This window comes from Rhipicephalus microplus, chromosome X, assembly GCF_043290135.1.
Source record: "Rhipicephalus microplus isolate Deutch F79 chromosome X, USDA_Rmic, whole genome shotgun sequence".
Lineage (NCBI taxonomy): Eukaryota > Metazoa > Arthropoda > Arachnida > Ixodida > Ixodidae > Rhipicephalus > Rhipicephalus microplus.
In genome coordinates, this window is record NC_134710.1 from 249626377 (window position 1) to 249654185 (window position 27809).

The 27809-nt window shown below is 41.8% G+C and overlaps 1 protein-coding gene and 1 long non-coding RNA gene across 17 annotated transcripts in view; one reads left to right on the forward strand and one right to left on the reverse strand.

Moving 5' to 3' along the window:
- Positions 1-27809, reverse strand: part of LOC119161607 (F-box only protein 7) — an 84007-nt gene that overhangs the window by 55245 nt on the left and 953 nt on the right. For 3 of the 16 annotated variants that reach the window (XR_012887266.1, XR_005108488.2, XM_037414157.2), the window contains exons 1-5: positions 9407-9612; positions 8133-8198; positions 6335-6500; positions 2447-2618; positions 615-698 (exon numbers count right to left, since the gene is read on the reverse strand). Coding sequence is in view for 14 of the 16 variants with exons in the window: in XM_037414157.2 (XP_037270054.1) it covers positions 615-698; positions 2447-2618; positions 6335-6500; positions 8133-8198; positions 9407-9459 (541 nt within the window). In the remaining 2 variants the exon portion in view is untranslated. Of the gene's footprint in view, positions 1-614; positions 699-2446; positions 2619-6334; positions 6501-8127; positions 8199-9406; positions 9616-27809 lie in introns of those variants that run through there. The other 13 variants (XM_037414160.2, XM_037414161.2, XM_037414158.2 and 10 more) reach the window with 12 other exon arrangements.
- LOC142776058 (uncharacterized) lies at positions 25242-26390 on the forward strand. Its single transcript, XR_012887267.1, has 3 exons — positions 25242-25380; positions 25854-25959; positions 26095-26390. It is a non-coding gene; the product is annotated as an uncharacterized LOC142776058 (long non-coding RNA).

The following is a 27809-nucleotide window of genomic DNA, read 5'->3' on the forward strand; positions in this document are numbered from 1 at the left end:
CGACCGGCACCGCCACGTGATGACACCGTTGAGTTGTTCGCGTCAGGTGGGTTCATGTGCTGGCCTTGACACAGATTGCCTTTGCCTTTTTCAGAGGCATGGACGTTCGGTGTGGACTCGCAGGCATAACAGGGTGTACAACTGATCCGGGGACCCGCTCCCCGTGGGGATGGCAGGACAGCTATCACAGCGGACACCAAAAGCATTCAGCGCCGTCACAATACATGTGGCTAGTTGACTTATCATAAGAGTCCTGCAGCAAACACGTCCTCAAACAGGGTAGGTAGATGAAGCTGGCTCCCAAACAATGATAAAGTGTGACATAAAGTATATTTTAAAAGGTTTTTTTTTATCTCTTGTGGGTTGTAAAACAATAGCCCTAAATAAGGAAGAGCCCTAAAAATTCTAGGGTGGGTAGGGACCGTAACTAATCATATTTTACTAATGAAGGAATGCCTTTTCTTCAGTGCTATTTGGTTGATGTATATACGTGGTGATTCTAATAAGCAACAACAATGATAAAGACAGCTACATTATTTTCTGTTCTTATGTACCATGGTGCACGAGCATGAATATTTGCTACGTAATGAGCAATACAAAAAAGAGCCACCCACCTGACAGAAATGCCCTCTGGATGAAGTCTGAAAGTCTCAAGCTAAGTGAGAAGCCTTCCGTGTTACCTTCGTGTGTGGCTAGCCCTAAGTAAGAATGAAAATAAACATTCTCGTAAACCTTTCAATGTAGAGGTTCATGTACGAGCTGTCTTAAAAAAGTAATGAGACTGGCAACACTGCACACAATCTAACAATGTACATTCTCATGAACCTTTCAATGTAGGAGGTTTTGCAGTTATAAACCCAGCCACTTTAATGTACACTCAATTCACAATTTGGCTTACAGTTGCATGTACGAGCTGTCTTAAAAAAGTAATGAGACTGGCAACACTGCACACAATCTAACAATGTTGTGTCAAACGGCCTGCCATAAAAACGTGTACGTCTGGCCAAGAAGTACCCGTAACACTTTTTGAAAAGATAACGTCACTCCTGCCACATACTTTCCAAAGTGGCAAAGTTGGCTGGGGCCCCTTCTAACTTTTCCTCACTCCAGGTGTTCAATCCAAGCGATAGTCCAAGCTTTCCACAGTCTTCTTGCTGCCTTTGTGCTTCTTTTGAGTATTTGCAGCAAGCAGGCAAGCATGCTGTGTGTGCTTAGTTCTTAAGCCTCCCCTGGATGCCTCCAACTGTTAGCTACAACAATGTGCACTGTTGAAGATTTGGTGACAATATTTCTTCTTTTAAGAAAAAAAGTGAAGCAAAGCTTAGGAAGTTGCTCATTAAAGTAAAACCTCATTAATTCAATGTCACTGGATACGCGAGAAGTCTTCAAATTAAACGAATTTTAAAATTAACAAAACATACAAAAAGTGGGATGCAAGAAACTTAGAACTGTTTAAAGTAATCAGGGCTTGTCGTTTGCTGAGCCGATTAGCTTGTGGCCTCAAGGGTTATGTTTTCCAGCAATACCTGGTCTTAATGTTGCCACAAACACGGGAGAATGATGGCCCTCGCTGGGGCCACTGAAAAGAAAAGAAAAACAAAAAACAAAAAAGCCTGTCGTAATTAACTGAAATACGTGCCTGTAGAAAACGAGACATCTTCACTGCAGCACAGTAACGACACGCGGGCAGCTTGTCGCCTGCTCCTCGTTGCGTTCGCATGTCATGATGTGACCATTCGCGCATTTTTTCTGGTATAATTAGGAAATTAATAATGGCCAGTATGACATAATTTGCTATGAGTTATGGCTGGAAAAAGTGACCTTCGAACTTTCAAACTTAGTTTTCGAAGTAGGTGTTGCTGGCAAGAACTCCGCTATCAGTGCAAAGGCGCAAATGGCTGGACCAACTGGCAATCGGTGGTTTGCATACATCACGATTTCCACCAAACCACCTTTTATTAATTTCTTTGCACTCCCAGGAAGAATGGGTAAACCGTGACCCGCTGACATCGCGAAAAACATGAAATCTGCTGCCCGCACGTCATCGCTGTATTGCAGAAAAGCACGTCTCGTTTTCCACAGGCGTATGTTTTTGTTGACCACGAGGCCGTTTTCTTAATTTTTTTTCGAGGCTGCGGCGCTTCAGCTGCCACTGATTAGTATCGCTACGTGGCATTGCCTTTTGGCTATGAAAGACAGTCGTTTCTGCGAATTTGCGGTCTAATAGGGATCTACAACGGCCTCCAAAGTTCTGAAATTAACCGAACCGAATTAACAGCCTCTACAAATAATCCCCTCAAACGTGCATTGCAATATTCGGGACCACGGAAATCCTCTGAATTAGGCGGGTTTCAAAATAACCGAGTTCGAACTAATGAGGTCTTACTGTATTAAACACCAAAGATGTAATATTAAGCTTCAACAATTAAATTCTTCCGCAACATACCATGAACAATGATATTTGGTTGAAACAGAACAAATGCCACACTGAAGGACACTGTAGGGCAAGTAGGATGTCTGTAGCCAATTTTCATCAGGTAGTCACTCCTTTCCCAAAAGAACTTTTCAGTGGCAGGGTGGTCCTTTGCACTCCCATCAGCCAATGTTTCTTGCCAGCCCTGTAAGGCAATAGAACCAATATGTCTCACATTAAGCACTGAAATACTTGAGTTGATAAATGTAGTTTCTTTATTATTTCTTGAATCGGACAGATGCCCTCGAACTCAGAATAAGGAACAAAATGTGCATCTTTAATAAAACAACTGCCCAAACTACCAAGTGTAAATTAATATGCTTTATAGTGATACAACCATACAGAATCGAATGTAAGTTTAAATTGGGACAGACAGTGATTAATAAGTCTATGCATAGGTATGAGGGAGCACAAGGGGGCAAAGGGGGTGACCGCCACCCCTAGTCACCTAATAAGCGAGGAAAAACTCTGTCCCATACATCAACTAAACAAAAGGGGGGGGGGGGGCAACATCTGGCCCATACATTCGCTTAATAGGAAAAGGGGCGCTGCAATGAACCTTCGCCCCGCCCTGATAGGGAACTTTGCGCACACCTATGAGTCTATGATAAAAAATAATCTGGATTCCCTCAGCACAGCACAGTCCATAATTACAGTATAGGTTTCATGCATAAAACCCCTGAGTTTTGAAGTAGTAGCAATAAAACTGCATGCCATACCACTATAAAGTTGGTACCACCGCTGGAGCCACTCCACATGATCTCAAAGTCATGAACATAAGTCAACAGTAATTAGGTGCTTCATGCTCATTGTTAAAGAAAGCTTTTCTATAAGCCAAATCTGAACTATATCAACAAAAAAAAAGCCAAAGTTTGGTACAAGCCTTGTGCTTAACCCTATTCAGGAGATTCTATGAAGCAGTAATTAATTAGGCAAGTGAATTTAGCTACCAAAAACACAGAAAGCTAAATATATGATCCTATTTCAGTAGTAAATAATTATTTCAGCATGAACTTGAGTCTTTTAAATATTAAATAGCAGATTCTATTAATTTTGTTTGGGATAATACTTTTTTCAAGCTATCCAGCATCACAAAAATTAAAAAAAATAAACTCTGGCAAAGTCATTTGTCTGCAAACTCTTTACAATTAGGTAAAAAAAAAAATGACTGTCAGAAGTAAAAGCCAATGCAATCACCATACCATTGTTTGCTGCAAATATTATTGTACTTTTTGCAAGGCATGCTACAGATCATTTCCAGAGAGTCCTCATCTCAATGGGCATGAGACGTGCTGTATGACTTCTCGCTAAATGTAGCCTCAATGAAATGTGCCAGATATGAAGAATTGGAATTTCAATAATCTGAAGCATGACCACCCGCCCCACAACTCACAAAACTGTCCTGAATAGAGGCTACAGTCTCGCGTCCTGCAAGAGAAACAAAAATATTGAAAGGCTTCCTGCATTTCACATTTTATTATTATTTGGCAGAAGCTTGAGTTCAGCTGCATCTCTTTACCCTGTTTGGCGATGCATTAGCTGCAAGCACTAGGCTTCTTATAAAGTCACAAATGTTCAATACCGGCAGCTGGATGCACAGGATTCCCCGAATGAAGGCAGTGAACTCTCACACATTTGAACATGTGAGTGCCATTATGTCTTCCTACTGGTAGGATGCTGCTAAAGTGCCCTGCAGCACTGGGAATGATTGTAAGACTAAACCTTCGCAACTACAAGAGTATGCATATTGTTACGGATAAGACGTGATGCTGTATCGACGAGGCTGTGGATGAGATGTATTTAAAACCAGCAGTAATGATGCGACCGGTGCACCAGCGATCGAGCGGAGACAACCCTTCGTCTTTCTTGTAAGGCACACACGCATGTCGCCGCCCAGAACATCGATATGCATAATGCATGCACGTGGTAATATCAAGGCTAATTACTGACAGGCGAACAAATTAAACAAAAAGAATGATTGGCTGCAGCGTTTGCGGCAAAGATTTCCAAACAATGAGAGATAACTCCTCGCTACCCCTCAAGTGGAAGGTGTACAAAGTATACAGACACTGCATACTGCCAGTATTAATGTATGCAGAGAAAACTTGCGAGGATAATAAAGAAACTCAAGAAGATAAGAGCAGAATGGTTTAAAGAACAGGAATACATGACGTTCTAGTTGACATGATAAAAGAAAAAAATGTTGGATGTTTGCTTTAGTGATGCAAGGCTGGACTAACAGCTGAAGTTGTGGCTGACATAGATTATCAGCAAAGTTTTCATTAAGAAGGCCTTAACTTGGCAGTCCTAATTAGCACAGCATTATTTGAAATTATAATTACTATTGCCTTAACTAACACATTTTATTACCAGTCTTAATCAGAAAGCCCCACTAACCTAGGTTTTTAAGCAGAATAAGCCGAGCCACAAATATTTCACTATGTGTTATATTTTTTCTAAACTAAAAAAGTACTAGATTGATAGCTGCAATTCTTTAACGCCTTCAGGTGCCTTAAGCACAACTGTACACGAACTTCGGAGGCGCGTCACACACCACGTTTCTTCAAATGACTTGAAACGCAGTGGGCACATTCATGGACGCTTCTCGAGTAAACTACTAATGCTCATTTAACTTCAATGTGCTACATATTACTTCAGAGAATTATTCTGCTAGAGACACTACCATGCTTGACAATCGTTCAATGTGCCGCATTCCCAGACCAATGTCAAGAGTAGTTTTTTTTTTCTTTGCTGAAAACGAAGGCAACCAAGAGACAAACTGTGCATGCATTTTGGACGTAATATTTGGTTCTCTTAATGCAAGCACTGAAGCCTACTGATGGCAATATATTTAGATATTTATTTGCATGCTAATTAACATTCATTACTGAAACTTAGAAAAATAACACATTTCTTTATTTTTTTTCTTGGAAATTAGTACTGAGTGCCTTGAAATGATGCCATGTGAATTTGACATTTCCAGACAGTGCATCCCAATTCGTGCTTGAAGGGGTTAAATAAACATAATTATAATTCGAAACAATTAGAAAAAGTATTATATTCTTTTTTTTACTTTCTATTCAAATGTTTTTTTTTAAACATCAGGTTTTTTTTCTTTTCACAAATTTTTTAACAAAGGACAAATTGATTATGTGCATCCTAATTCGTGCTTGAAGGGGTTAAATAAACATAATTATAATTCGAAACTTTTAGAAAAAGTATTATATTCTTTTTTTTACTTTCTATTCAAATGTTTTTTTGAAACATCAGGTTGTTTTTTTTTTCACAAATTTTTTAACAGAGGACAAATTGATTATTGTTTTATTCTTATTAAGATAAATACCCCCTGAAAGCACATTTATTTACTTTGACTTCGATATACTAATAACACTGTAAACCTATCAGCTGTCACAGAAAAAAAAATATTCTTAACTGAAACACACAAAACAGTCCATTACCGCTTTGTAAGGCAACGGTTGAAATAATAGCATAGCTATTGCTTGTAAAGATTCTGTCAGAAATATTCTTTTAAATACTCTAAAAAGAGAACTGATTTCAAATGCATATTCCCACCCACAGAGTTGTGAGTGGGCATGTTAGCATTGAATACTGAACTTGGACAGTGCACGTGAGGGGAGCAAGAATGATGAGATGGGATGAAGTGCCAGCTTACAAGATTGTATTAAAAGAACATCCACCAAGGTGCTCAGCAAACTGTACTGGTTTGCTGTTGTACTGTGCTGTTTTGTCTACCCTCATCCCCTGCTAGTACTGTTCTATTTAATCTTACCATTGGGTCACAGTATCCCTGTAAGCCAGAAACGGAACTGTGTAAGCAGAAAAGAAAACTGAAAAGCTTACTTCTAGCTCAAATCCAACTTCAGTCATGAGCACGTGGACTGCCAAGGCCAGTGCTTCGCGGCTATGGTTCACGTTGCATGTCATGTGCAACTCTTCCAACTGCTTAGGGAGCGGCATGGTGAAATCTTGTACCTGGTAGCAATACTGTGGTCGTGCTTGTTCCCTACTTTATAAGGTAACAAAAAAAGATTTGAAAGGAATATCATTAAACAAAACTTTTGGTTATTCTCGCAGATTGATAAACAAAATGTAAACTCACTGAACCCTAGCTTATCATGCTATAAACATAAAGTGCGGCACCTAGAGAAACAAAATTACAGGTATAAACACCGTTACTGATATATTAGATTCCATAAAGTTCAGTAATGTTGTAGAAACATTATAAAATGTCAACACACACTCCTCAAATCAAGTTAGATTGCAGTGCTCGCAAGCAATACAAGTACAATGCTAAGTAATACACTGCAACAATGTTCCTGTGCACAGGAAAAAACTTTGGTCCTGATTTCATGTCAGCAATATATTAGACACACATACACAATAACAGGAGAACAATCAAAGGCTTCTTCTTTGTTATACACAATCTCAGGATATCGACAATAAAGTAAGAATACGGGGACATTATTTGTGGTTTTGCATGGTAGTATAATAATTATTACAAATGGAAAAGAATTAAGGTGGATATAAAAAGAAGTTGCCACAAGAAGAGACTGAACTGCAAGATTTCGATAATGAATCACCGACACACCCAAGTTACCATTCTAGCAAGATAGTATGTTGGTTTATGTGCATAAGTGCTTGTATTGTGTTCTCTTCTTTGTTCTCATTCAATTTGTGTAATCCAAACACGTCAATACTGAATCATCGACTAGCCCACGTTACCATTCCATCACTTTGAATAATACGCCTGACAGTCTACAAAATTTTTGACCACATCAATTTATTTCCATTTATAAAATGATTACCATACTAGTTGCTATACGGTTGAATATTTACATGACAGAACTAATTTAATGCACTACCTTGGCCATATGTTACAGAAAGCCAAAATGATTAAGTGACTGAAAAGCAACATGGAAAGAATTACATTCAATATGATTGGAACACGACATAATACAATGAGCAAATTGAAGCATGTTAAAGTTTGGTGGCCTTGTAAAGCAATAAGCTGGGGCTGAAAATCAGACAATACAGAACACAGACAGTTTAATAGAGACCCAAATCTCTCTAGCACTATTTTTGTCTCTTCCAAGTTGGTACATGCAATATTGCTGAGGTTTATTTATATGAGCACATAACTTTAGCTTTGGAGACTCCCAGAGACAATATAAAATGATGAACCCAATGGTAACTAAAACTGCTACATGTTAATGTTGTTCCTTGCATTAGATTTTTGATGTCTCTACATTAAAGCTTGTTCATATAAACAACCATTTTCAAAAGTCCTAGTAAGAAAAAAAGTTAAGCTGCTCTCAAATAACATGTCTGACAATGTTTTGGCGTGCATAATTGCAGCATCCATCTTATTCAGTAAGACATACAATCGCGCCGCAACACTGGCTCTAGCATATTGCATGCTACTGCAAACTGTAATGGAAACCAACTGGTACTAATATAAAATGCAAATGCAAGAAAATAGATGCCTAGGCAAGGCTGCTAATTGAGGTATATTGATTGATATTCATTTTGATTACTACAGCACAAAAAATCACAGAGGATGACATGAAGCACCTGAACCGTGGTGAAATTTCGAGTCATATTTCAGTGAAAGGTACACAGAAATATATATATACCTTACTTTGGAACCCAAACGCAGAACTGACCATGCACAGGTGTAGCTGTTTGTCGCTTGTACTGCCGATGTCTGGGCAACAAAGTAAGATGCATAAAGTTTTTGAGAGGGTTTCTATCAAGATTTCGTGAGACTACACCTGCCCATGTACCCAGTGCTCTGCAATGCTCAGGCTAGACTCAATTTCTGCCAACATTCCCAAGTTTGCATGACACAATCGCCGGCATCTTTAGGTTACAGCAGATGTACTACCAAATTACACAACGCGATCGCATGCTGCTGGAAGTATTTGAAAGCAAAATGAGTTTTTTTTTTTTTACCTTTCGCATATAATTCTAGCGTGGTATTACATGCACAAACACACATACGTACCGCACCACTATTACAATGACGTAGCTTTTTGTGAAATGGACATGCCGACAGCGAAAAAATAAGAAGTTCTTTTAAGTTCCCGCTTCAAGTAGCACCCACACATTGCAGCACAACACGTTTAAAGTCGCAATCACATATGGTAACGTGGTTTCACGGGGAAACGAACTAGCGAAGTTCAAACCGAATTTGAAAACAGCGCCACACAAACGCGCGTCACTCGTTTTAAAAAATCTAACATAAAACTCTTGCGCTCGAAAGGCTTCAACTTCGCGGCTGCATTTCCGATGGAGATGGAAATGTTGTAGGCCCGTGTGCTCAGATTTGGGCGCACGTTAAAGAACCCCAGGTGGTCGAAATTTCCAGAGCCCTCCACTACGGCGTCTCTCATAATCATATGGTGGTTTTGGGACGTTAAACCCCACATGTCAAGGCTTCAACTTCGATTAACGCGCTGATGGCTCACAATGATTACCGATTACAGAAGAGTGGTTACGGTACTCGGCTGTTGACTCGAAAGACGCGGAATCGACCCGGGCCGGCCCGCGGGTGTCGCGGTCTCATTTTGATGGAAGTAAAATGCTAGATTGTCGTGTAATGTGTTATTTTAGCGCACATTAAAGAACCCCAGGTGCCAGACATCTGAAGCCCTCAAGAATGGCGTCCCTCACAGCCTGAATCGAATTCGGAAGTTAAAACCTATAAACGAACCAACAATGTAAAATACAAGCTTGACACTTGCAATGTTCAAATGGCACATCAAATGATGCCGAGTGCGCGCGAATATCTTTTCTAAGAATGATGAAAGTTGACACATCAAGAGAATGCAGAGAGTAATTGATGAAAAATTTGGACGCACGAGTACGTGCACTGCAAAAGCGAAAGTCGACATATATCGCGTGTTCACGTACCTCATCGCTGGTACAGAATGCGTTCTAAACGTGCCAGCCCTTAGGCATGACATGAAGAGGCTTTTCCATAAGTTATCACATTTGTAAGTGCGTATGCATCCTCTGAGAACTCCCAATGTGCGAGCTCCTCAGGAAAATTTTTCGCTGCAGGCCGCAGCAGCAACATCGAATACATTTGCGCCCCTTACGAAGCACGGGAGACGTGAGCACGCGATGGGTTGCCAACAACGCTCGAGCTGTCTCGGCTGGTTTCAGTTTCTTTTTTTGGTTTTTCATCAACAAAACCAAAGTGCCAGAGAACGAATACGATCGAGGTTAAGCAGATGAATCCAAAACGGCTGTGGGCCTTCAACAGCTGCGCCATCCATGATTGTACGTACGTACATTAGCGAGCCAACTTCATTCATCAGAAGCCCTTCAGAACTGCGAGGATGTCGGTATGATTGTGTCTTTAACGACCGTGCTTTTACCCACAATTAAAGTATGTGGCACACGGTAGCTTCGTTGCGGCTTCGGGTAGCGTGCACGCGAAGTCGTAATGCTCAGGCATGGCGGAAGCTGTTGAAGATGAAGAGCTTTATAAGACCACTCAATAATTGGCCGATCCTCCACAGTATGAGCCACAAGCGAAGGGCAACAAGAACAAGAACGCCGCCGCAAGGGAAAGCGCATGACACTAGGAAAAAAAAAAAAAACTGTGGACCCTACCCAAACGGAACCCTGATGTGATGCGAAGCAGCAGCCGTGCGTACGGCGTTGACCCGGTTGAAACGGGCGTCGACGCGGATGGAAGAACGGTTTGAAGCGAAGCTCGGTGTAGCGCTGGTAGCGCTTACTCGAGTAAACGTTTGTTTGAATTAAACGCAAAGACAGGGGAGGTGGGACACGTTGAAGACGCTTGCGCTCGGCTTTCTTGGCTCGCGTCTCGTCGGTGTTACCCGCGCACCGTCTGTATTCTCGAACGCTATCGGCGTTCTTAATGGCCAAACCACATAAGCGCGAAAATGCACGCGACAGCGACGAGCGACGCTATGAGCGACGAAACAGGGCGTTCGCGCGACGTGTCGCGTGCTCGTTTTCGCGCAATTACTCGGTTCTCCAGATTTGGAAACCGTCGCTCATCGCCCGGAAGTGCTGGGCAGCCAATAGCGATATACCGGAAAAGACAAAGACTACATAGGTGCACGTGACCCTGCCCGAGTCACGTATGTGCAACAAGAAATAACGCAATGTTTATTACGCATGTGCATATAAAAAAGTGCTGCAAGGCAATAATAAACACTTTCCGTTTCATTACACAACAATATCTTATTTTTAAATTGCATACCGCTCGCTACGCGGTTTTCTTAGTGCGAGTAGACGGTCTCATGTCAGCAACAGTAAAATTCGTTCGCCGAAGCCGTCGCGTGAATGAGGTTTGCCTGCGCTAGCGACTGATCGCGCGAAGCCGATCTACGTCGCGTCGCTTGTCGCTGTCGCGAGCATTTTTGCGCTTATGAGGTTTGGCCTTAACTCGCACCTCGTCGGTGTCGCTGGTATTCCACTGCCGACGCTTGCGTTCCGCTTCCCTGGTTCTCGCCTCGTCGGTGTTGACGTCGCCATTCGCGAACGCGATCGGCTTCGCTACCCTCTCAACGCCGGCGACAGCCGGGAAGCATGCCGCGACGGCGTCACACCCGTCGGCGCGATCGCGCGGCAAGCAGCGGCACCACAGAACACCTACCAGTGGCGGCACGCTGTCCACATTGTCGGCGCCGTAAGATTCTCGAGGCGCGCGCAGCGCGCCCACCCGCCGGCTCGCGGCTTCTTTTTGCCGACAGATGAAGAGAGGTGGCGCGGGTGAGATGATGCCCTTCACTTCGATGGGCGGCTAGGTCATGAGGTGGGTTGGCGACTTGCAGGACGCGCAGTGGTTTTTTTAGGGGGCAAGCGAGCCCTTCGGGGTGCAGGATGGCTAGTAACGAGGAAAACAACCAGGGAGACTCTTCGACAGGTGGTATGGACAGATACGATTCCAAAGTGGCACCAATATCTAAGATAGGTAGAGTCCGGGGCATAAATAGACGTAGCCACGAGCGCCGAGCCAATTCAGACATAGGGTATATTAACATGCAGGGTGGTAGGAACAGGCTGAAGTGGGAAGAGATAGAAGAACAGCTAAGGGAAGAGAGACCGATGGTATACGGTTTTGTAGAAACACATCTCAGGGACATGGAACAACCTCCGAACAATTCATACTACGCGTGGCAATATTGTAATAGAACAGAAGGCAGCAGAAAGGGGGGTGGTATTGGGGCATTCATTCATAAAAGTACAGACTGGCAAAGGGTCAAGTAGGAGTGCAAGGAACATTTATGGCTAAAAGGGAAAGTGGCAGGTCAAATGACACTCCTTGGTTTCGTATACTTGTGGACGAGAGCAAAGGCCAGAGAGGAAAACCAGGCAATGGTAGAGTGTATATCAAGGGACATTCAGGAGTTAGGAAGAGAGTGCGAGATAATTATACTAGGAGACATGAATGCACACATAGAGGATATAGATGGGTATACCGACCCGACAGGCAAAATTATCATGGATATGTGTGAAAGGCTTGATTTGATCATTTGCAACAGTACCGAGAAGTGTGAAGGGCAAATAACATGGGAGGTAGGAAGGCTGCAGTCGACGATAGATTGTGCACTGATGTCACATAGAATGTATGATAAGCTCAGGGGAATGCACATAGATGAAGGTGGCTCCAGAAGTCTGGGTAGTGATCACAAACGTATCAAGTTAAGTTTTGGAAGAGCAGTGAAAGTGGGAAGGAGACAAGATGAGCAACTACAGGAAAATTTTTATCCAGAAAGGCAAATTGAAATAGCCACTAAACAAATTGAGAAAGTAATCATGGAGGATAATAAGACAGTGTGAACATACACAAAACTAATTAGACTCTTTGAGCTAGAGCTTGCTAAGACGCGTGACAAGTCACCCCGGAAAAGAAGACACAAACCCAAAAGTTGGTGGGATGAGGAAGTTAAGAGAGCCTTAGCAAAACGTCAGGAAGCCTCTAGGGAACACAGACATGCTAAGCAGCGGGGTGAACCGACAGATGATGTTGAAAGAAGATGGGAAACCTTTCTAAGCTGTAGAAGGGATGCATCCCTTCTGATCAATGAAAAGATAAGAAGAAAGGGAGCTCAGTGGCTGGCAGAAGCACATAAAGAAGATAGAAAGGTAGCTGCGAAATTTTGGAACCATCTAAACTCCCTAAGAAATGAGACGAGCCTAGAGCAGAGTTTTATAACTACAGCCCAAGGTGCTAGGCTAGAAGGGGACGAAGCTATTGAATATATAAGAACAAGGATGACAGAAAAATTTCAACAAAGAAGTACTTTATGCACCACAATAGACAAGGACGAATCAAGTGCTGCAATGGCTCCATTTTCACGAGAATGGGAAAGGGCTGAGAAAAGGGTTCCTAGTAGTACACAAACAGGCCCAGATGGCATTCCAATTATGCTGATTAAGACATTAGGTCCGAAGTCTAAGCAGGCTTTGAGAGAGGCAGTGAGCAAAATAATAATTGATGGTGAAGTTCCCGATGGATGGAAACTTAGCAGGATGAGCATTATCTATAAAGGAAAGGGGGACAAAGCTGACATAAACAACTACCGTCCTATAACAGTGACATCAGTGGTCTACAGGCTGGCGATGCAGATTATAAAGGAAAGACTGCAGGCATGGATAGAGGATGAGGGGGAGCTGGGGGAACTGCAGAATGGGTTTCGGAAACACAGGAGGTTGGAAGGCAATCTGTTCTCACTGACGCAGTGCATCGAAATAGCAGAAAAGGAACACGGGCCCCTGTGGCTAGCATTTTTGGATATCAAGGGAGCGTACGATAGCGTGGTTCAAGAGGAATTGTGGGGAATACTGGACACACTAGGCATGGAACATGTAGTCACTAATCTTCTAAAGGGTATCTATAAAGGTAACAAGGTAGTTATAAAGTGGGAAAAACAGGTATCCAAGCCTGCAGAAGTAAAACGGGGGCGTATGCAGGGGTGCCCCCTGTCACCCTTATTATTCATGATGTACCTACAAGGATTAGAAGCCAAATTAGAGGGAAGTGAACTGGGCTTCAACCTCTCTTTAGTCAAACAAGGAAAACTTATTGATCAGGCACTACCAGCATTAATGCACGCAGATGATATAGTGCTAATGGCCAACAACAAGGAAGATTTGCAGAGATTGATGGACATCTCCGGTAATGAGGAAGATAGGTTAGATTTTAGATTCAGTAAGGAAAAATCAGCAGTTATGATTTTCAATGACAACGAAGGTAGTGAGCTTAGAATACAGGAGGTCACGCTAGAGATAACAAATAAATACAAATATCTGGGCGTATGGATAAGCAATGGGACCGAGTACCTGAGAGAACACGAAATATACGTGATGACTAAAGGTAACAGGAATGCAGCAGTGATGAAAAATAGGGCACTGTGTAATTACAATAGGTATGATGTTGTGAGAGGAATATGGAAAGGAGTCATGGTTCCTGGGCTGACGTTCGGCAATGCGGTCTTGTGCATGAGATCAGAAGTTCAAGCAAAATTATAAATTAAGCAACGTGGGATAGGCTTGCTTTAGGAGCTCATGGGAATACACCAAATCGGGGAGTACAAGGTGATATGGGATGGACATCATTTGAGGGCAGGGAAGCTAGCAGCAAGATAAAATTTGAGAAGCGATTGAGAGAAATGGGGGAGGAGCGTTGGGCTAGGAAGGTTTTCAGCTACTTGTACATGAAGAATGTTGATACAAAATGGAGGAAGCAAACCAGGAAATTGACTGGTAAATACTTAGAAAACAGCAGGAGGCCAAACCAAAAAGAACCATCGGTTAAGAAGAAAGTGAAGGAAACGGAGACTGACATGTGGAGAATGGGCATGATTAAGAAGTCCACACTAGAGATCTATCGAACTTTTAAGCAGGAAATTGCCAAGGAAAGGATCTATGATAATACTCAGGGTAGTTCTCTACTGTTTGAGGCCAGAACGGGAGTACTGCAAACGAAGACATATCGGGCCAAATACGAAGGGGTAGACACAGTATGCAGTGCGTGTGGAGAGGAAGAAGAAACTGCCAAAGACTTGATAATGTTCTGTAAAGGGTTTCAGCCTATAGTTCAGTATGATGGCGCAGAGTTTTTCAAAGCACTGGGGTTTAGGGACCAGGAGGGCAAAATAGACTTTAAGCGGGTAGACTTAACTAGAAGGAGGTTATCTGATTGGTGGCTAAAGTCAAGGCACGAGTGAAAATTAAACCCTTCACTGCAAAGTACGAATCCTCAAACTCACTTTTTAAAGAAAAAAAATCTAGTTTTTGGTTCATTAAGTATTACGGCTTGGTGGCGCTAGCCACCACCCGATCTAAAGGGTACAGCCATATCCATCCATCTATCCATCCTTGTTTCATCTAGGGACCTTAGATGCCCACGGGAGGAGTGGGCTCGAGCGGTGGAGAGGGTGAAGCGAGAGAGAGCTGACAAGCGGCGAGTGGTGCGAGCGGGAGTGGTGCGGAGGGACAGCGTTACAGGCTAGTCCTGTTTAGCATCTAAAAACCTTTCTAGCCATCATGGTTCGTCCGTTTCCGCAAAGTGTGCACCCTGTGCATAATGTAGGGAAGTAAATGGTGAGAGCAAGGGCTTTATTGCACGAGGCAAAGGATCAGGAGGAAGAGTCTGCGTTTGTTGACACAACATGGATTAATAAGAAAGATGCCTACTCGGTGGTGGTGATAGATGGGACAGAGAACTAGCGTTCGAAATGCCACTTCCGTTTATACGAAAGATTCGGGGGTTGCTGAGCAGGTGGCTATTGCCCTAGCACTCATTGATTCGGGAAGAGATTTAGTATTTAGCAACTCTCGCTCTGCAATTAAAGCCTTAATTCTTGATGGGTGTTATTAGCGAACCGGCTTACAGACTGCTGCAAGGTAAGGACATCACTCCGCATACCATTACTTGGTTTCCGGCGCACATGGGGTCAGTGGAGGGAGTCCCACATAACCTCAATGAGGTGGCGCACAGATAGGCAAGAGGATTAGTGTGCCGTGCAATCCCCGAGGCTGCTGAATCTCCCGCTCGGGAGTTTAGGGACCAGCTGTTAACGTACAACAATATAGCCAACCATTATTACTTAGAGTGCAGGGAATTCCCCTTGCCACATTCTAAACTCAACAGGTCACAAGCAGTTACAATAAGACTTCTGCAGATGCGGACGTACCGCAACTCGGTCATCATAAATATAAGTAATCCGGACAGCTGGGTTTCAATTTATTGTAGTGGGTGTGGGGGCTTGCTCGATTTGGAACACATGCTCTGGCACTGCTCGGCCATGGCCGGTGCGGCTCCTCGAGGTAAACAGTGGTGGCAGCAAATGCTGCACAGTGACGCGCTAGAGGACCAAATCAGGGCTGTCCAGAGGGCCCGTGTGGCGGCAGAGGGGCTTGGCCTCTCTGTTCCGACGTGAGAGCAGCCAGCATGAGTACTGGACTGATCCTCAGGACTTTAATAAAGTTCTTCATACCATACCAGTCTATATCTCCACCCTCCAAGGCGGTGGAGGGGGGCGCGCGCGTTGAGGAACCCTAGGTGACGCCAAAGAGGTTATACTAAAACATTTAGTATAACCTCCTTTTAGTGTAACCTCCTTTAGTATAACCTCCTGCATGCCTGTTACCCTGGTGCTATGAGGCAATGCTAAAATCCCTATACCTTTGGAAAAGTACAGCCTTCTTTTGATCTGCGCCGCTCCCTCCTCTCTCTGCCGGAGCAAGCTCGTGGCGCGTTACAGGGGGCACCACTGTCGCAAGCAAGAGAAAGAAAGCAATGCTCTAGAGAGGAGGCGGCGAGGGGTAAAGCAGATCAGGGTACTTTTACGAAGGAAAAGTACCGTGTTCTTTCTATCTGCGCCGCTTCCTACTCTCCCCGACGGAGCAAGCTCATGGCGCGATACAGGGGGCGCCACTGACGCAAGCGAAAGAAAGAAAGCAACGCGCTGAAGAGGAGGCGGCTAAAGGGAGAGCAGATGGCAGTTAAAGTCTCTGAAAAAACATTGTTGGGGCAAACTTGAAAGAAGACGAGAGAAGAGACTCGGAAAAGGGCACACTGGCAATTGACTTTTATTGAACCAAAGCTCATCTTATAAAAACCTTCACGCATGTGCACAACCACACGGAAAGCCCGAACAAATATAATCAAAACCTGTCAGATAGAAAAGCAAATTCATTATCATACAATGACAGGGACAGAACACTGACACACTATTCGCCAAATTGCCTAATATACATCACCTCTGCCGATTTGCATGCCACTTTGTCTTGGCTTTTTCGCAAGATTCTCGTGCAATGCAGTAGCAGTTCACGCGAGCACTCCTTACAATGATACGGAAAATGCGAACTCGTGTCGTTTCTCATTGACAGCGCATGTTTACACATCGGCTCAACTGGCCAATGTACACATTGCCACAACTGAGCAGGATCAAGTAGACAACACCTACTAAACAATTCAAAAACTTCCTTTCGTGCTTCTTTACACAATCAGCACTTGCTACGCCACACGAACGAGCACAAATACGCGAAAGCCTCCGAGGTGTTGAGAACACGACAGGGACCTCAAAACGAGAGGCGACGTTCTTCAATGAATGAGCCACTCTGTGTACATAGGGAATGAGAACATGGCGCTTCTTTTGTGTTTTTTTCTTTGTGCCTGAATCGGCGGTGGCATCATATAGAAATTTTTGCAGTAAAGCTTCACATACTAACGTTCACACCAATAAAAAAAAATCCGCAGACATGAGCCTGGAAATTTTCACCTTGAAAAGACCTGGTAAGAGCCAACTCTCAGCTCGTACTAGCGATGGCCCTTTTCACAACTTTAGAATGAGCGGAATGATAGGGCAAAAAAGCATTCTGAGCACAAGGATGATACATGCAACACACATGGTTTTTGTCAGGCATGAGATGAAGATCTAAAAACTGCAATTTGTCATTGACGGGAAGCTCGTCGTGGGTAAACCTGAGTCCTTGGCCAAACGCTCTAAATTTACCTAAAACAAAAGTGACGCATTTATAGTAGGGTTCATCTGACTCCTTAAAAAAAAATCATCCACATATCTAACACCTGGACCTCTTTTCTATTAAAGATTTTTACTGGGCAAACAAGCTCCAGCACCAGGTTTGGCCGTTAGGTAAAACAGGTGGTAAGAGTAAGCTCAATCATAAGCCCTTCAGGTATACCCACTCAAGGATATAGTACCTACGGTGCAAAACCTCCAGTGCACCAGGATGGCATGAAAGAAGGGTGTAGGTCAACATTTCAGTAGGGCATTTCCTGGCCATCATCCTTCCATAGCCATGAACTTGTACTGCCAATGTTTTTCAGACTCTACTAACAGATGAGAGACTAGGTACAAAAGTCACTTCTTCATTGCAAGATGGCCCATCAGACATTTTCATAATCCCCTCACCGCAAGCCCTAACATTTACTTGAAAATATTTCCCTGCACAGTGTCCTTTTCTCATCCCCATGCAGTTGCCTCAAGCAAAAGTATGCTGCTTAGCACAGTCGGTCTAGCGGGTGCCACGCAGGGAGGGCTTCAGCCATCGTGATGTGTACTCCACTGGAGCTATCAGACACTCTAGAATTAAAGCCTGGTGTGCATGCTTAAGATCAGTGACCATTTCTGCTTGCATTCCCTGCACTGATCCATACCTGTCGCACACCTGTACAAGATTGTGGCGACCCTGTACGAGAGGCTTTAGTTCTGGCGAATGCTGCCGCAGCAGTATGAAGGTGTGCACCCTGCAGCAACACCACTGCAGAGCAAGCTGAACTTCATATTGAGTATAATAATTCACTTCCAAAGCATTGCTAATATAAGTACTCTTGCTTTTACTTATAGTGTCAGGCAACACATCACTTTTCTCAACTGTGATCTATTTTACTTATACTAATCTGCATAGTTTTTTCAGGTTGGTCACAGTAGAGAGAGAAAAGTTTTTTTCGGGAGAACCACAGTTTTAAGTTCACAAGACTCCACTGAAGCACTTACAACATATGCAAACAGTGACATCACGAATTTCAGCTCTTTTTTTCCCAACAAAGGTAAACTGGTTGTCATCTTCAGGCAGTGATTTTACAAGAGCTTTAGCATAATTCCTGTTGTCGCTTGTGTCAGTGATGCCCCATACATTGCAATAGTTTAACTTTGTTATATAACTTGGCATCATCGTGGATAGCTTCGGTGAATAAATAATTGAGACTCACATAAAACAAGAAACACATGGCATGTTAACTTCCATCTATCTGTATTAGCCGTTTTGCCAGCAAATATGTAAGGAATCAGACACATGTGCAGTATGGCAACATGCTATGTCACAGTTTTTCAACATCAAGCAGCATCACAAAACATTGCTCAAGAAACATTTCCATCTTTCGAAGTTTTAGCAGATGTGTCAATAATACATGCATCACTCTTTTTTCAACACGAAATGCTTTTGTTCTGGCAAAAAGACATGTTCTGGCAAAAGGCATGTTCTGATATAAAGACATGTTCACATGCCTTTTTATCACAATTCCAGCCTGGAATCCGTATCTCATTTTTATTCTCAACTAACATGCTCTGGCACTCACGCAACAATAACCCAGATTTTTCCGTTCACTCTAGACAGCCTGTAAGTTCACTTTTAACAACCCATCTTTACACTCAAAGTGGTCATAGGCCAAATAGGGGTTAATATATCAATCACATAGCTGCACAACTAGGTTTGTCGAAAATGTATATGAACAATACAATTGCTTTGTGAAAAACAAGTCTACAACGAATAGAACATTTTCTATCAAGGCTTTGTTAAACATTTTATGATCATGAAACACAAGCTTCTTGCGGAAAACATGTAAAACCAACATGAAAAATTATATGCATCATGATAATCCAGACACTGCAAATATTCTAAGGGTGTGCAAAAATGTTGAATTATTCACCATACCGAATTAAATATTGTTGAAGTATGATAAATTTTATCCCTGCTGGCAGATTATAAGCACAAAACATAAGAGCTTATGTAGTGCAGCTGGCTACTTCACTCTAGGAACGTGATTTTACCAGCTATGCAACAATCACTTACCCTTTTTTAAGAGTTCTGTGGACTCAAATGGCCTGGTTATTTCCTAGAGATGCTGTATTTCTGCTTTTAAAATTTGTAGTAGTCCCATACCTTAAAAGGACTAACAACCAATTTTAATGTACTTGTTTATTTTGCTGCAATAAAAAGCTTACAACTGAGAGTGTTTAATCATGCAATGACAACAGGGAAAAGCAATAAAACATCTTTAATCAAAATTTGTTGCCGATGGAGTCTTATTATATGTATCACATGTTGGGTATAGTGGCCAACAGCTGTTGGGTACTTGCACTGGGTTCTGCCATAGCGGGGTACATATGCCAAATTACCTGTGAAGCCGTATGCGTGAGCACCATGGTTAAATGCTAATTTTCGGATGTCGTGAAGGGAACGCTTCTCAGTATCAACGCCTTTTACTATGCAATAGACAAAGAAGAAAGCGAGGATGTGTTTTATATACCTACTGTAATTTTAAGCCTGATTTTATAAACATCAGCAAGCAGCATACAGCAATTTAATGACTCTAAAACTCAGTACCAAGGCTTCACTACCAAGCGTCATTTTAGGTGATAGCGTCATTTTAGGTGATAGGTGATCTCTGCATACCTGCATTTTGGTTTATTTATTCACCTATTTATTCATGATACTTCAAAGGTTCTGATGTGGGACATTACATGAGGGGCGGGCACACTGAAGAAATTGCTGGCTGGGTTAGATTTTGCAAATTTACAGATGGTCTTCAAAGATGACTTTGAAACGAGAAATACATTGGTAATTAGGGCATTACCAGATGGAACGGCATGAAATTGTAGGGAATTAACTATGCAGAAAAAATTAACACTGATGGACACATGGCAGATTCGCAGCAATTTTATTCATGCTTGTGGTGAGAAAACATTCGCTGAAATATTGATATAGTTTTCTGGGGTAACATTTAACAATATAGTTGTCCAGCCCATATGCAGTGGGAGGTGCGTGAGAGATGAAACAATCTAGGTGTTAAAGCTGAAGCACTTCATGCGTCATCCACAAGAATGAATCTGACCAATTTTTTCTCAACCTATACTACAGAGAAATATTTACATTACATTGATTGTTGTTATCGAATGTACAGACATTTTCTACTTGAATTTTATTAAGGTTTAATATGCAGCTAGTCTGGATAAAGATGACGCTGAAGACAAGTTTTGGCATAGATAATTACCAAGTAACCAATTGCAGGAATTTGTTAACTCATTAATATAATGAGTCCAAGGCACGTCACTAGATGCATGCCCTCCTAGATACTCAAATGCCTTGTACTGAGATTGATTGATTTGTGGGGTTTAACGTCCCAAAACCACCATATGATTATGAGAGACGCCGTAGTGGTGGACTCCGGAAATTTTGACCACCTGGGGTTCTTTAACGTGCACCCAAATCTGAGCACACGGGCCTACGACATTTCCGCCTCCATCGGAAATGCAGCCGCCGCAGCCGGGATTTGAACCCGCGACCTGCGGGTCAGCAGCCGAGTACCTTAGCCACTAGACCACCGCGGCGGGGCACCTTGTATTGAGATAAAATGTGACTTTTGGTAAGGGGTATGAATGCACTACATTATTATGACACTGATAACCAGACACAGGGGAGCATTTTATTTACATTTAGGACATGCACAATTTGCAGCTCCATTCTTGGATTAGGAGGAGGTCATGCTAGAGAGTAGAGCTGTCTTATGAATGTTGTTGGTGTGATACCATGTGCAAAAAGGAATATATTGTACTGGGCAATACATTGAATCGAAAGTATTTAGTATATCTGTGAAATAGCAGCCCGAGGACAGAGCCTAGGGCTTCTCCTTGATTATTTCAATCTCTAGAGCTGACACACTGAAGAAATTGCACAGGTTTATAAAAAAATTAAAAAATCACAGCATATCCATGGAGAATGATAATTAGTGGGGCGAAGCGTCCGTCAGCCCGTCCGTGCTTCCGTACGTTCTAGCTTCCGTCCGTGCGCGACCATCCGTGCGTCAATCCATGTGTCCGTCTGTCTGTCCGTGCGTGAGTCCGTCCATCCGTCGGTCTGTCTGTCTGTTCGTCTGTTCATCCATCCGTACATCCGCGCGTCTATCCATCCGTCCGTCTATCTGCTAGTCTGTCTGTCCATTCGTCCGTGCGTCCATTTAGTGAACACCCCAAGTACCGCCATCTACCATCTTGCATCCCCTGTGGCAAACATAGCTCTATACATACATACAAAGAATGGACAGACCCCTGCCTCAAGAAGCTTCACCCCTAAAATAAATCTTACTTGCATATATAGTGAGCTAACTGCATCTTTTTACACTGAATATTGAAAACTGTTTGCTTCAGAAGAATATAAACCTTTCACCACCAAAGCTTCAGAAGTATAATGAAAGGTTGCAGTTTATATTGCTTCATTATCTTGAATATTGAAGCTCCTAAGTACAGTACCCAATTGAAGTGGCTATCTAACTGTAAAAAATGTCTGTATCACTTCACAAAACACTTGTTGAATGCTTATAAGTATGCATTTAGGTGTAATGTTCCTAAAGAACTTTAAATTGTTAAGTAAACTTCCTTTAGATCACTTGTTCAAAAAATTTTGGACTATGATCAACTCCTAAGGGACAAACATACAATTCGGGAGAACCCATAGGTATCCATGGAAGTAATGAAAAATGCAGTGCACATTTTCCTATGACGTATGTTATGACACAAAACAATTAAATTTGCATCTTCTGTAATTACAATCGAACCACAAGTGACCCTGGAATACATAAACAAATGTTGAGTTGATGTGAATATTTACTCGTTATGAGGGTGCATATTTTGTTTTTTTTTTGTTTTTGACAAGGTATGTATACCATTATACAGCACTTTTTAACTAACTCATTCATCTACCACGGTATCAAATCGTCTTGAATCAACTGTCATTGTACAGTCGGTCTTGAACCAAGTCACAAGTTGTAAGACGTATAATGTTTTTTCAGAGGTCCCTGAGCCCTTGTTGTGCTTGATATATGTTGTGAAACTCACATAAAAAAAAAAACCTCCTGAAACGGGTAGGTGAAAGGTAGGTGCCTTCATGAGTGTCCCCCTTGTTACAGCTATGCAGCGCAAATTTCCGCAACATATATGAAGCTTGTACCAACTAACCCAAAGTAGTGCTCCATTCAGCCCTTATGATGCGTTGAGTGGGACCACGAAAGTGTCGAGCAGAGAAAAATGCATATTTTTAAGGCTTGTTTGTAGGCACTGGACAAATTAGTTTATAAAACATGTTAATCAAGGGTACATGCATAGAGATATTTTTATTTGGTTGTATAATATTAGGATAAAGAATTATTTTTAAGGATGGAATGGTCAAAATATATAACAAAAGCCAAGCGCATGATTAGCATAGTTGATTTTATAGTAAATAGCGATGTTTCAAAATAACTGAAAAGACAGCTGCTCACACAAAATGCCTAAAAAGTTCCAAGTCACAATTACTTGAGCAATGTATGCATTACGTTTATTATTTAGGATACATACATAAATTTATATTCACGAATGCCTACTCTCATGCTAGATAGCTATACATATACAGTAATTATGGCAAGTAGTTGAAATCGTCTGCATTAGTTATTTCACAAGTGATAACACCATTACCAGCAAATGATGAGTAAATGCTAGGTGATAGCAAAGAAAAAAGTTGTTGGTATAAAAACAGGGAGCAAAGTGGGCTTACCTGGGTACTGAACTAGTGCACTAAAGAAGATATGCTTCAAAGCGGGGAGTAATGGCCATTGAAAGTTACCAAGTGAGTGCAGTTTTATAAGAAGCATCTAATGCACTACAAGATATTAATGCCAAGGCCGGATGACTTTAATGTAAATTTTTATGACAAACTTCATCAAAACTGTTATCCAATTTTAGAACAATCCTGTCTGTGAATGATGATTGTATCAAGAGTGCTACACAATTATTGAGTAATAAAGATTTTAAAATTAAGCTGTTTCATCTTGAAGTGCATTTTTAAATTCCTACTATGGAGTGTAGCTTGCACTGTTCAGCAGTGAAGATGTATTCATTTACTGCTTGAAAAGCTTTGTTAGAATGTTAGAACGGCACTGGTCTTCACAATTTTGAAAACCAGGATATGAATGTTGTGTGTCAGAAAATAAATTAGTTTTGCGACACCAGGCACGTGAACAATCACTGGAGTGTAACAACTGCACAATCATTCTGGAAAGTAGGATATTGGCAATTATTGTTGACAACAAAACAATTTTTACCCACGTATCATGATAAGAGGTGCAGGGCATTTTTTTATTAGTTACACGGATAATAAGGGTTATTGCAGAATTATATGAAAAGCTTACTGCCACAGAGGACTAAAAAATCTTGATAAGTGTCGTATACAGGTCATGATAAAACAAAACTGAGCACTTTTTTCAAGAACTTAGAAAACTGCTCAATACTTACACTGAACCCAACTTGGAAAACTACTCGATGCTTATACTGAGCCCAACATTCACATCATTTTACTGGGTGATATTAATTTTGATGTCACTCAGATGAACTCCACTAATTATTCTTATGCTGACTTACTCACTGGTGAAGGCCTGGTGCAATAAATAACATCAGTTACATAAGAATTGAAACTTGAGCAACTTTGTACATATTCATCTCAATTTTAGCAGTGGGAGACGATGATTAAGAAAAAAGAATGTGCACAACACGTGCACATTCTTTCTTAATCCTCGTTCCCCAGTGCGCTTCTAAAATTAAGATGAACACCTGCTACTCTAACAACAAGATCACAAAGTGTACTTAACCACATTATAATGAACCATTCATCACTGATCTTCAATTGTAACAGGCACCATTTCATGTGACATTACTGATCATCTGCCAGTGTTTGCAATATCAAACCCAACTAACCAAATAACGGAAGTTAAAGTCACATGTATAGTTTTAGGCTTGTGTGAATAGTAAATTTTAGGTTCCAAGTGAATAATAATTTTGGTTGAATAATTTTGAATCAAATTTGAATAGTATATATCACATATTATAAAAAAAAATGGGCATATCAGTCATAACCTAATTAACCTGCCAATATATTCTGAACCTTTTTCAATGAATTTGACTTTTGGTAGAATGCTAGTTATAACCTGTAAAATATGAAAGGTTTAGAAAAATATTACACTTAGTGCACGTAAGACTGCACAACAAGCCAGGCCCCGGAAACTCTCAATCAAGTGCTCACCTGTAGGGGGCGAAAAAATCAACCACGGCGCGTTTCTGCTTCAAACACCCAAAGTGGATCTACTAACCTCTCTCGCCACTCGCGCTATTGCACTTTCTTGTAGAGGCACCTTCGTCGGGGCCAAGTTTTATTTTAAAATGATCAAATACTACGTGTTCGCGTACCGCTACACATAAAAAACATTTTGTTCTTCTAGCAAGTAGTTTTTCTTAAACATGTGCTGCGTCATCAACTTTTTGTAATAGTTTTTGCCCCAGCTGACTCGATGTCAGTAGCAGCCTATCGACATCATTATCCTCATTTCAAAGTTTGCGGCGGCCAACGGTTGCGACGGCAGGTAACGGCTCGCGGTACGTTCGGAGGTGTCTCGGACTGTTTCGTTTCGCTGTAAATATTTCGAGCCTCTGCCGACCAACACATTCTTTCTTATTCTGTTTATTTGGACTCGTTCAAATGCTTTCGCGAAGGAAATTCAGATGACTTTCGGGGAACGAAGCGACCATTGAAGCTTTCATCGGATGAACACCCGTTGCAAGCCCGGGCCTGTGAGTAGAAACCACTTCAGTTTTTTAAAGATGGTTGCTTGTGGGGCTAGTTGGTTAATTTCAACATATGTAGTTTTTTTTTTGCCAATGACTGCGTAATCGTCACACGGTGGCAGCGCATTACAGTATTAAATTTTAAAATTGTTGAATGTCTCAATCTGTAACCGGAAAAACGTGCGTTACTTGCGGCGTGCATGGCTTCACGTGGGAACGAGTCGCTGACTCAATAGTTAATTCTGAAATTCTATCGCCAGGTAACACCAACCAGGCCGTTGCGATAAAAGAAGGTAAATAAATCACTGTCGCCTCGCATGTGTCTTCTCAGCTAGCCCATATATTAGTGCAAAAACCTACTAGTTAATAGGTTACTACAGTCATGTTTGAGAAACATCACATAATTATGGGTCTGGTTTTGCTATAGTGTGACAAAGGAAGCATCACATAAATGAGAAATACTTCTTTTTCTGCCACAGCCTCCTGGCCCACCTGACATGGAAGCAAATGTGTACAATGGGCAAGGAACCTGCTACATGACATGCCTTGTGAAGAAGCAGCCCTGAGTGATATACGTGTTATGAGGTACCACTACATATATGTATAAAATACTGCTGTTTACTAACTAACTGAGTTATTTGTTTACTTTGGAAAATTTCATGCATTGATTATGCATTGATTTCATGCATTGATATCTGGTGATGTTACTTGTTTTTCCAGACTGCCATGCAATGACAGGATTACTACCCCCGAATGTCCACTCTGCAAGCACGTTGAAATATCTGAATGTCCACTACATTAGGTCATCTCTAACCTCACACATGTGATGCTGTATTTGTGAATGTTTTACCGTGCATATCATGGAGAGGTGCTTTAGATTGGCTACAAGCATCGCCTGCCTACCGTGGCATGGAATCTACACTTCAATAACGTTAAAACTGTAACACTATTAGTTAGATTGTGTGGCGCTGATGAGCTCAACAACACTGTTTGATCCCAGCCACTGTAGTCATATTTCGATGGGGGTGAAGCGCTAAGACGCTTGTGTGCTTAAGGGATCGTTCAATTCGCCTGCACCACATGAGCCATTTTACAAAGTGCTGCCCCTCGCCATTCGTTTCAGTGGTACAGCAATGGCATCTTCTAAGTCTTGCCATTCATTTCAAAAAGCGCAGAAGAGGTACAGCCCCAAAACTGTTTCATGACTTTTCTGTACCTTCAGCTCTGACGGCGCTGGTTTGGTGCAGCCGCTCACACAGCTTAACAAACAACATAGCATTAGACGTAGGTGCTGTACCCACCCCTATAAATGCGGCGTGTTTTGCCAAGATCTCTGCACCTCATTAAATTAAGCGAACAAAAATAAGGATTCCACCTTGTCATTCACTTGTGATGCCGCAATGCTGAACACCTGCCGCACAAGTTCTGAACTTCTCGTGCACAGCTGTGAACCAGTTCGGATTGGTGCAGGTGAACTAAACTGACCCTTAAAAGATGGAAACTTGAAAATATGAAAATTCTGTTAACATAAGGGGTCAAAGCAAACGTTTCGACAAGCAGTCTTGTCTTCTGTGAGGCTACAATGTCATTTGTTTGACCCCTGGAAGCCATAATCAATCTAAATTTGGCCACTACTGTACGACTCACGATCACTTCATAGTTGGCATGTGAATCATCGGAAATTATTATTTGCACTACATAATGAACACACCCACAATGATGGGTATTGACAGGCTTTCCGACATTTAGTTGTGGCTTGTGACAGTTTAGAAATAACACCCAGAACTGTTTTGTCTTAATTACCTGTGTTTACCTCATAAATGCTTACAAAAAGATGCACCAAAGCTCATAAGACTGCACTCAATTGCTTTAGCTTTGCACATATATTCAATGGGCTCCTGAAATAATAAATCACAAAGGTGATGAGCAGTTGCAGCACAGCTTCCTCAAAGACGTGAATGCTGTCATGAAGAGCAAGATTGTGTTCATTGCATGTGGTAGTATTTTTTTTTTGGCTGAAAAACGTTCCAGATTTCTTTGTGCACATCTGCTTCTGTTTAAATTAAGTTGTCATAACTATAGTGTCTACCACTACGAAGTTAAATGAAGATCATGTATGTTTCAACTACCTGTGCGATTTCCTAAATTTTTTTTCATGACCATAGTGCACAGAATTTATCTACAGCCACACTACAAGATAGTACGTATTTAAAGTCCTAACCTCTAAAAGTAGCAGGGAGAAAACAACTTCATTTTCAAGCGCAAGTATACTGAAAAAGTAAACATAATAACAAGTGTGTAATAAATGTGACCTTTATTGATCCAGTATTCGGACTGATTCACATCATGTACCACCAATTGATTTCAGGAGTGCTTGCTTGCAAGAGAGTACTCAAGTTCTGTGGATATGTCTATGCAAAAAAAAAAAAAAAAAG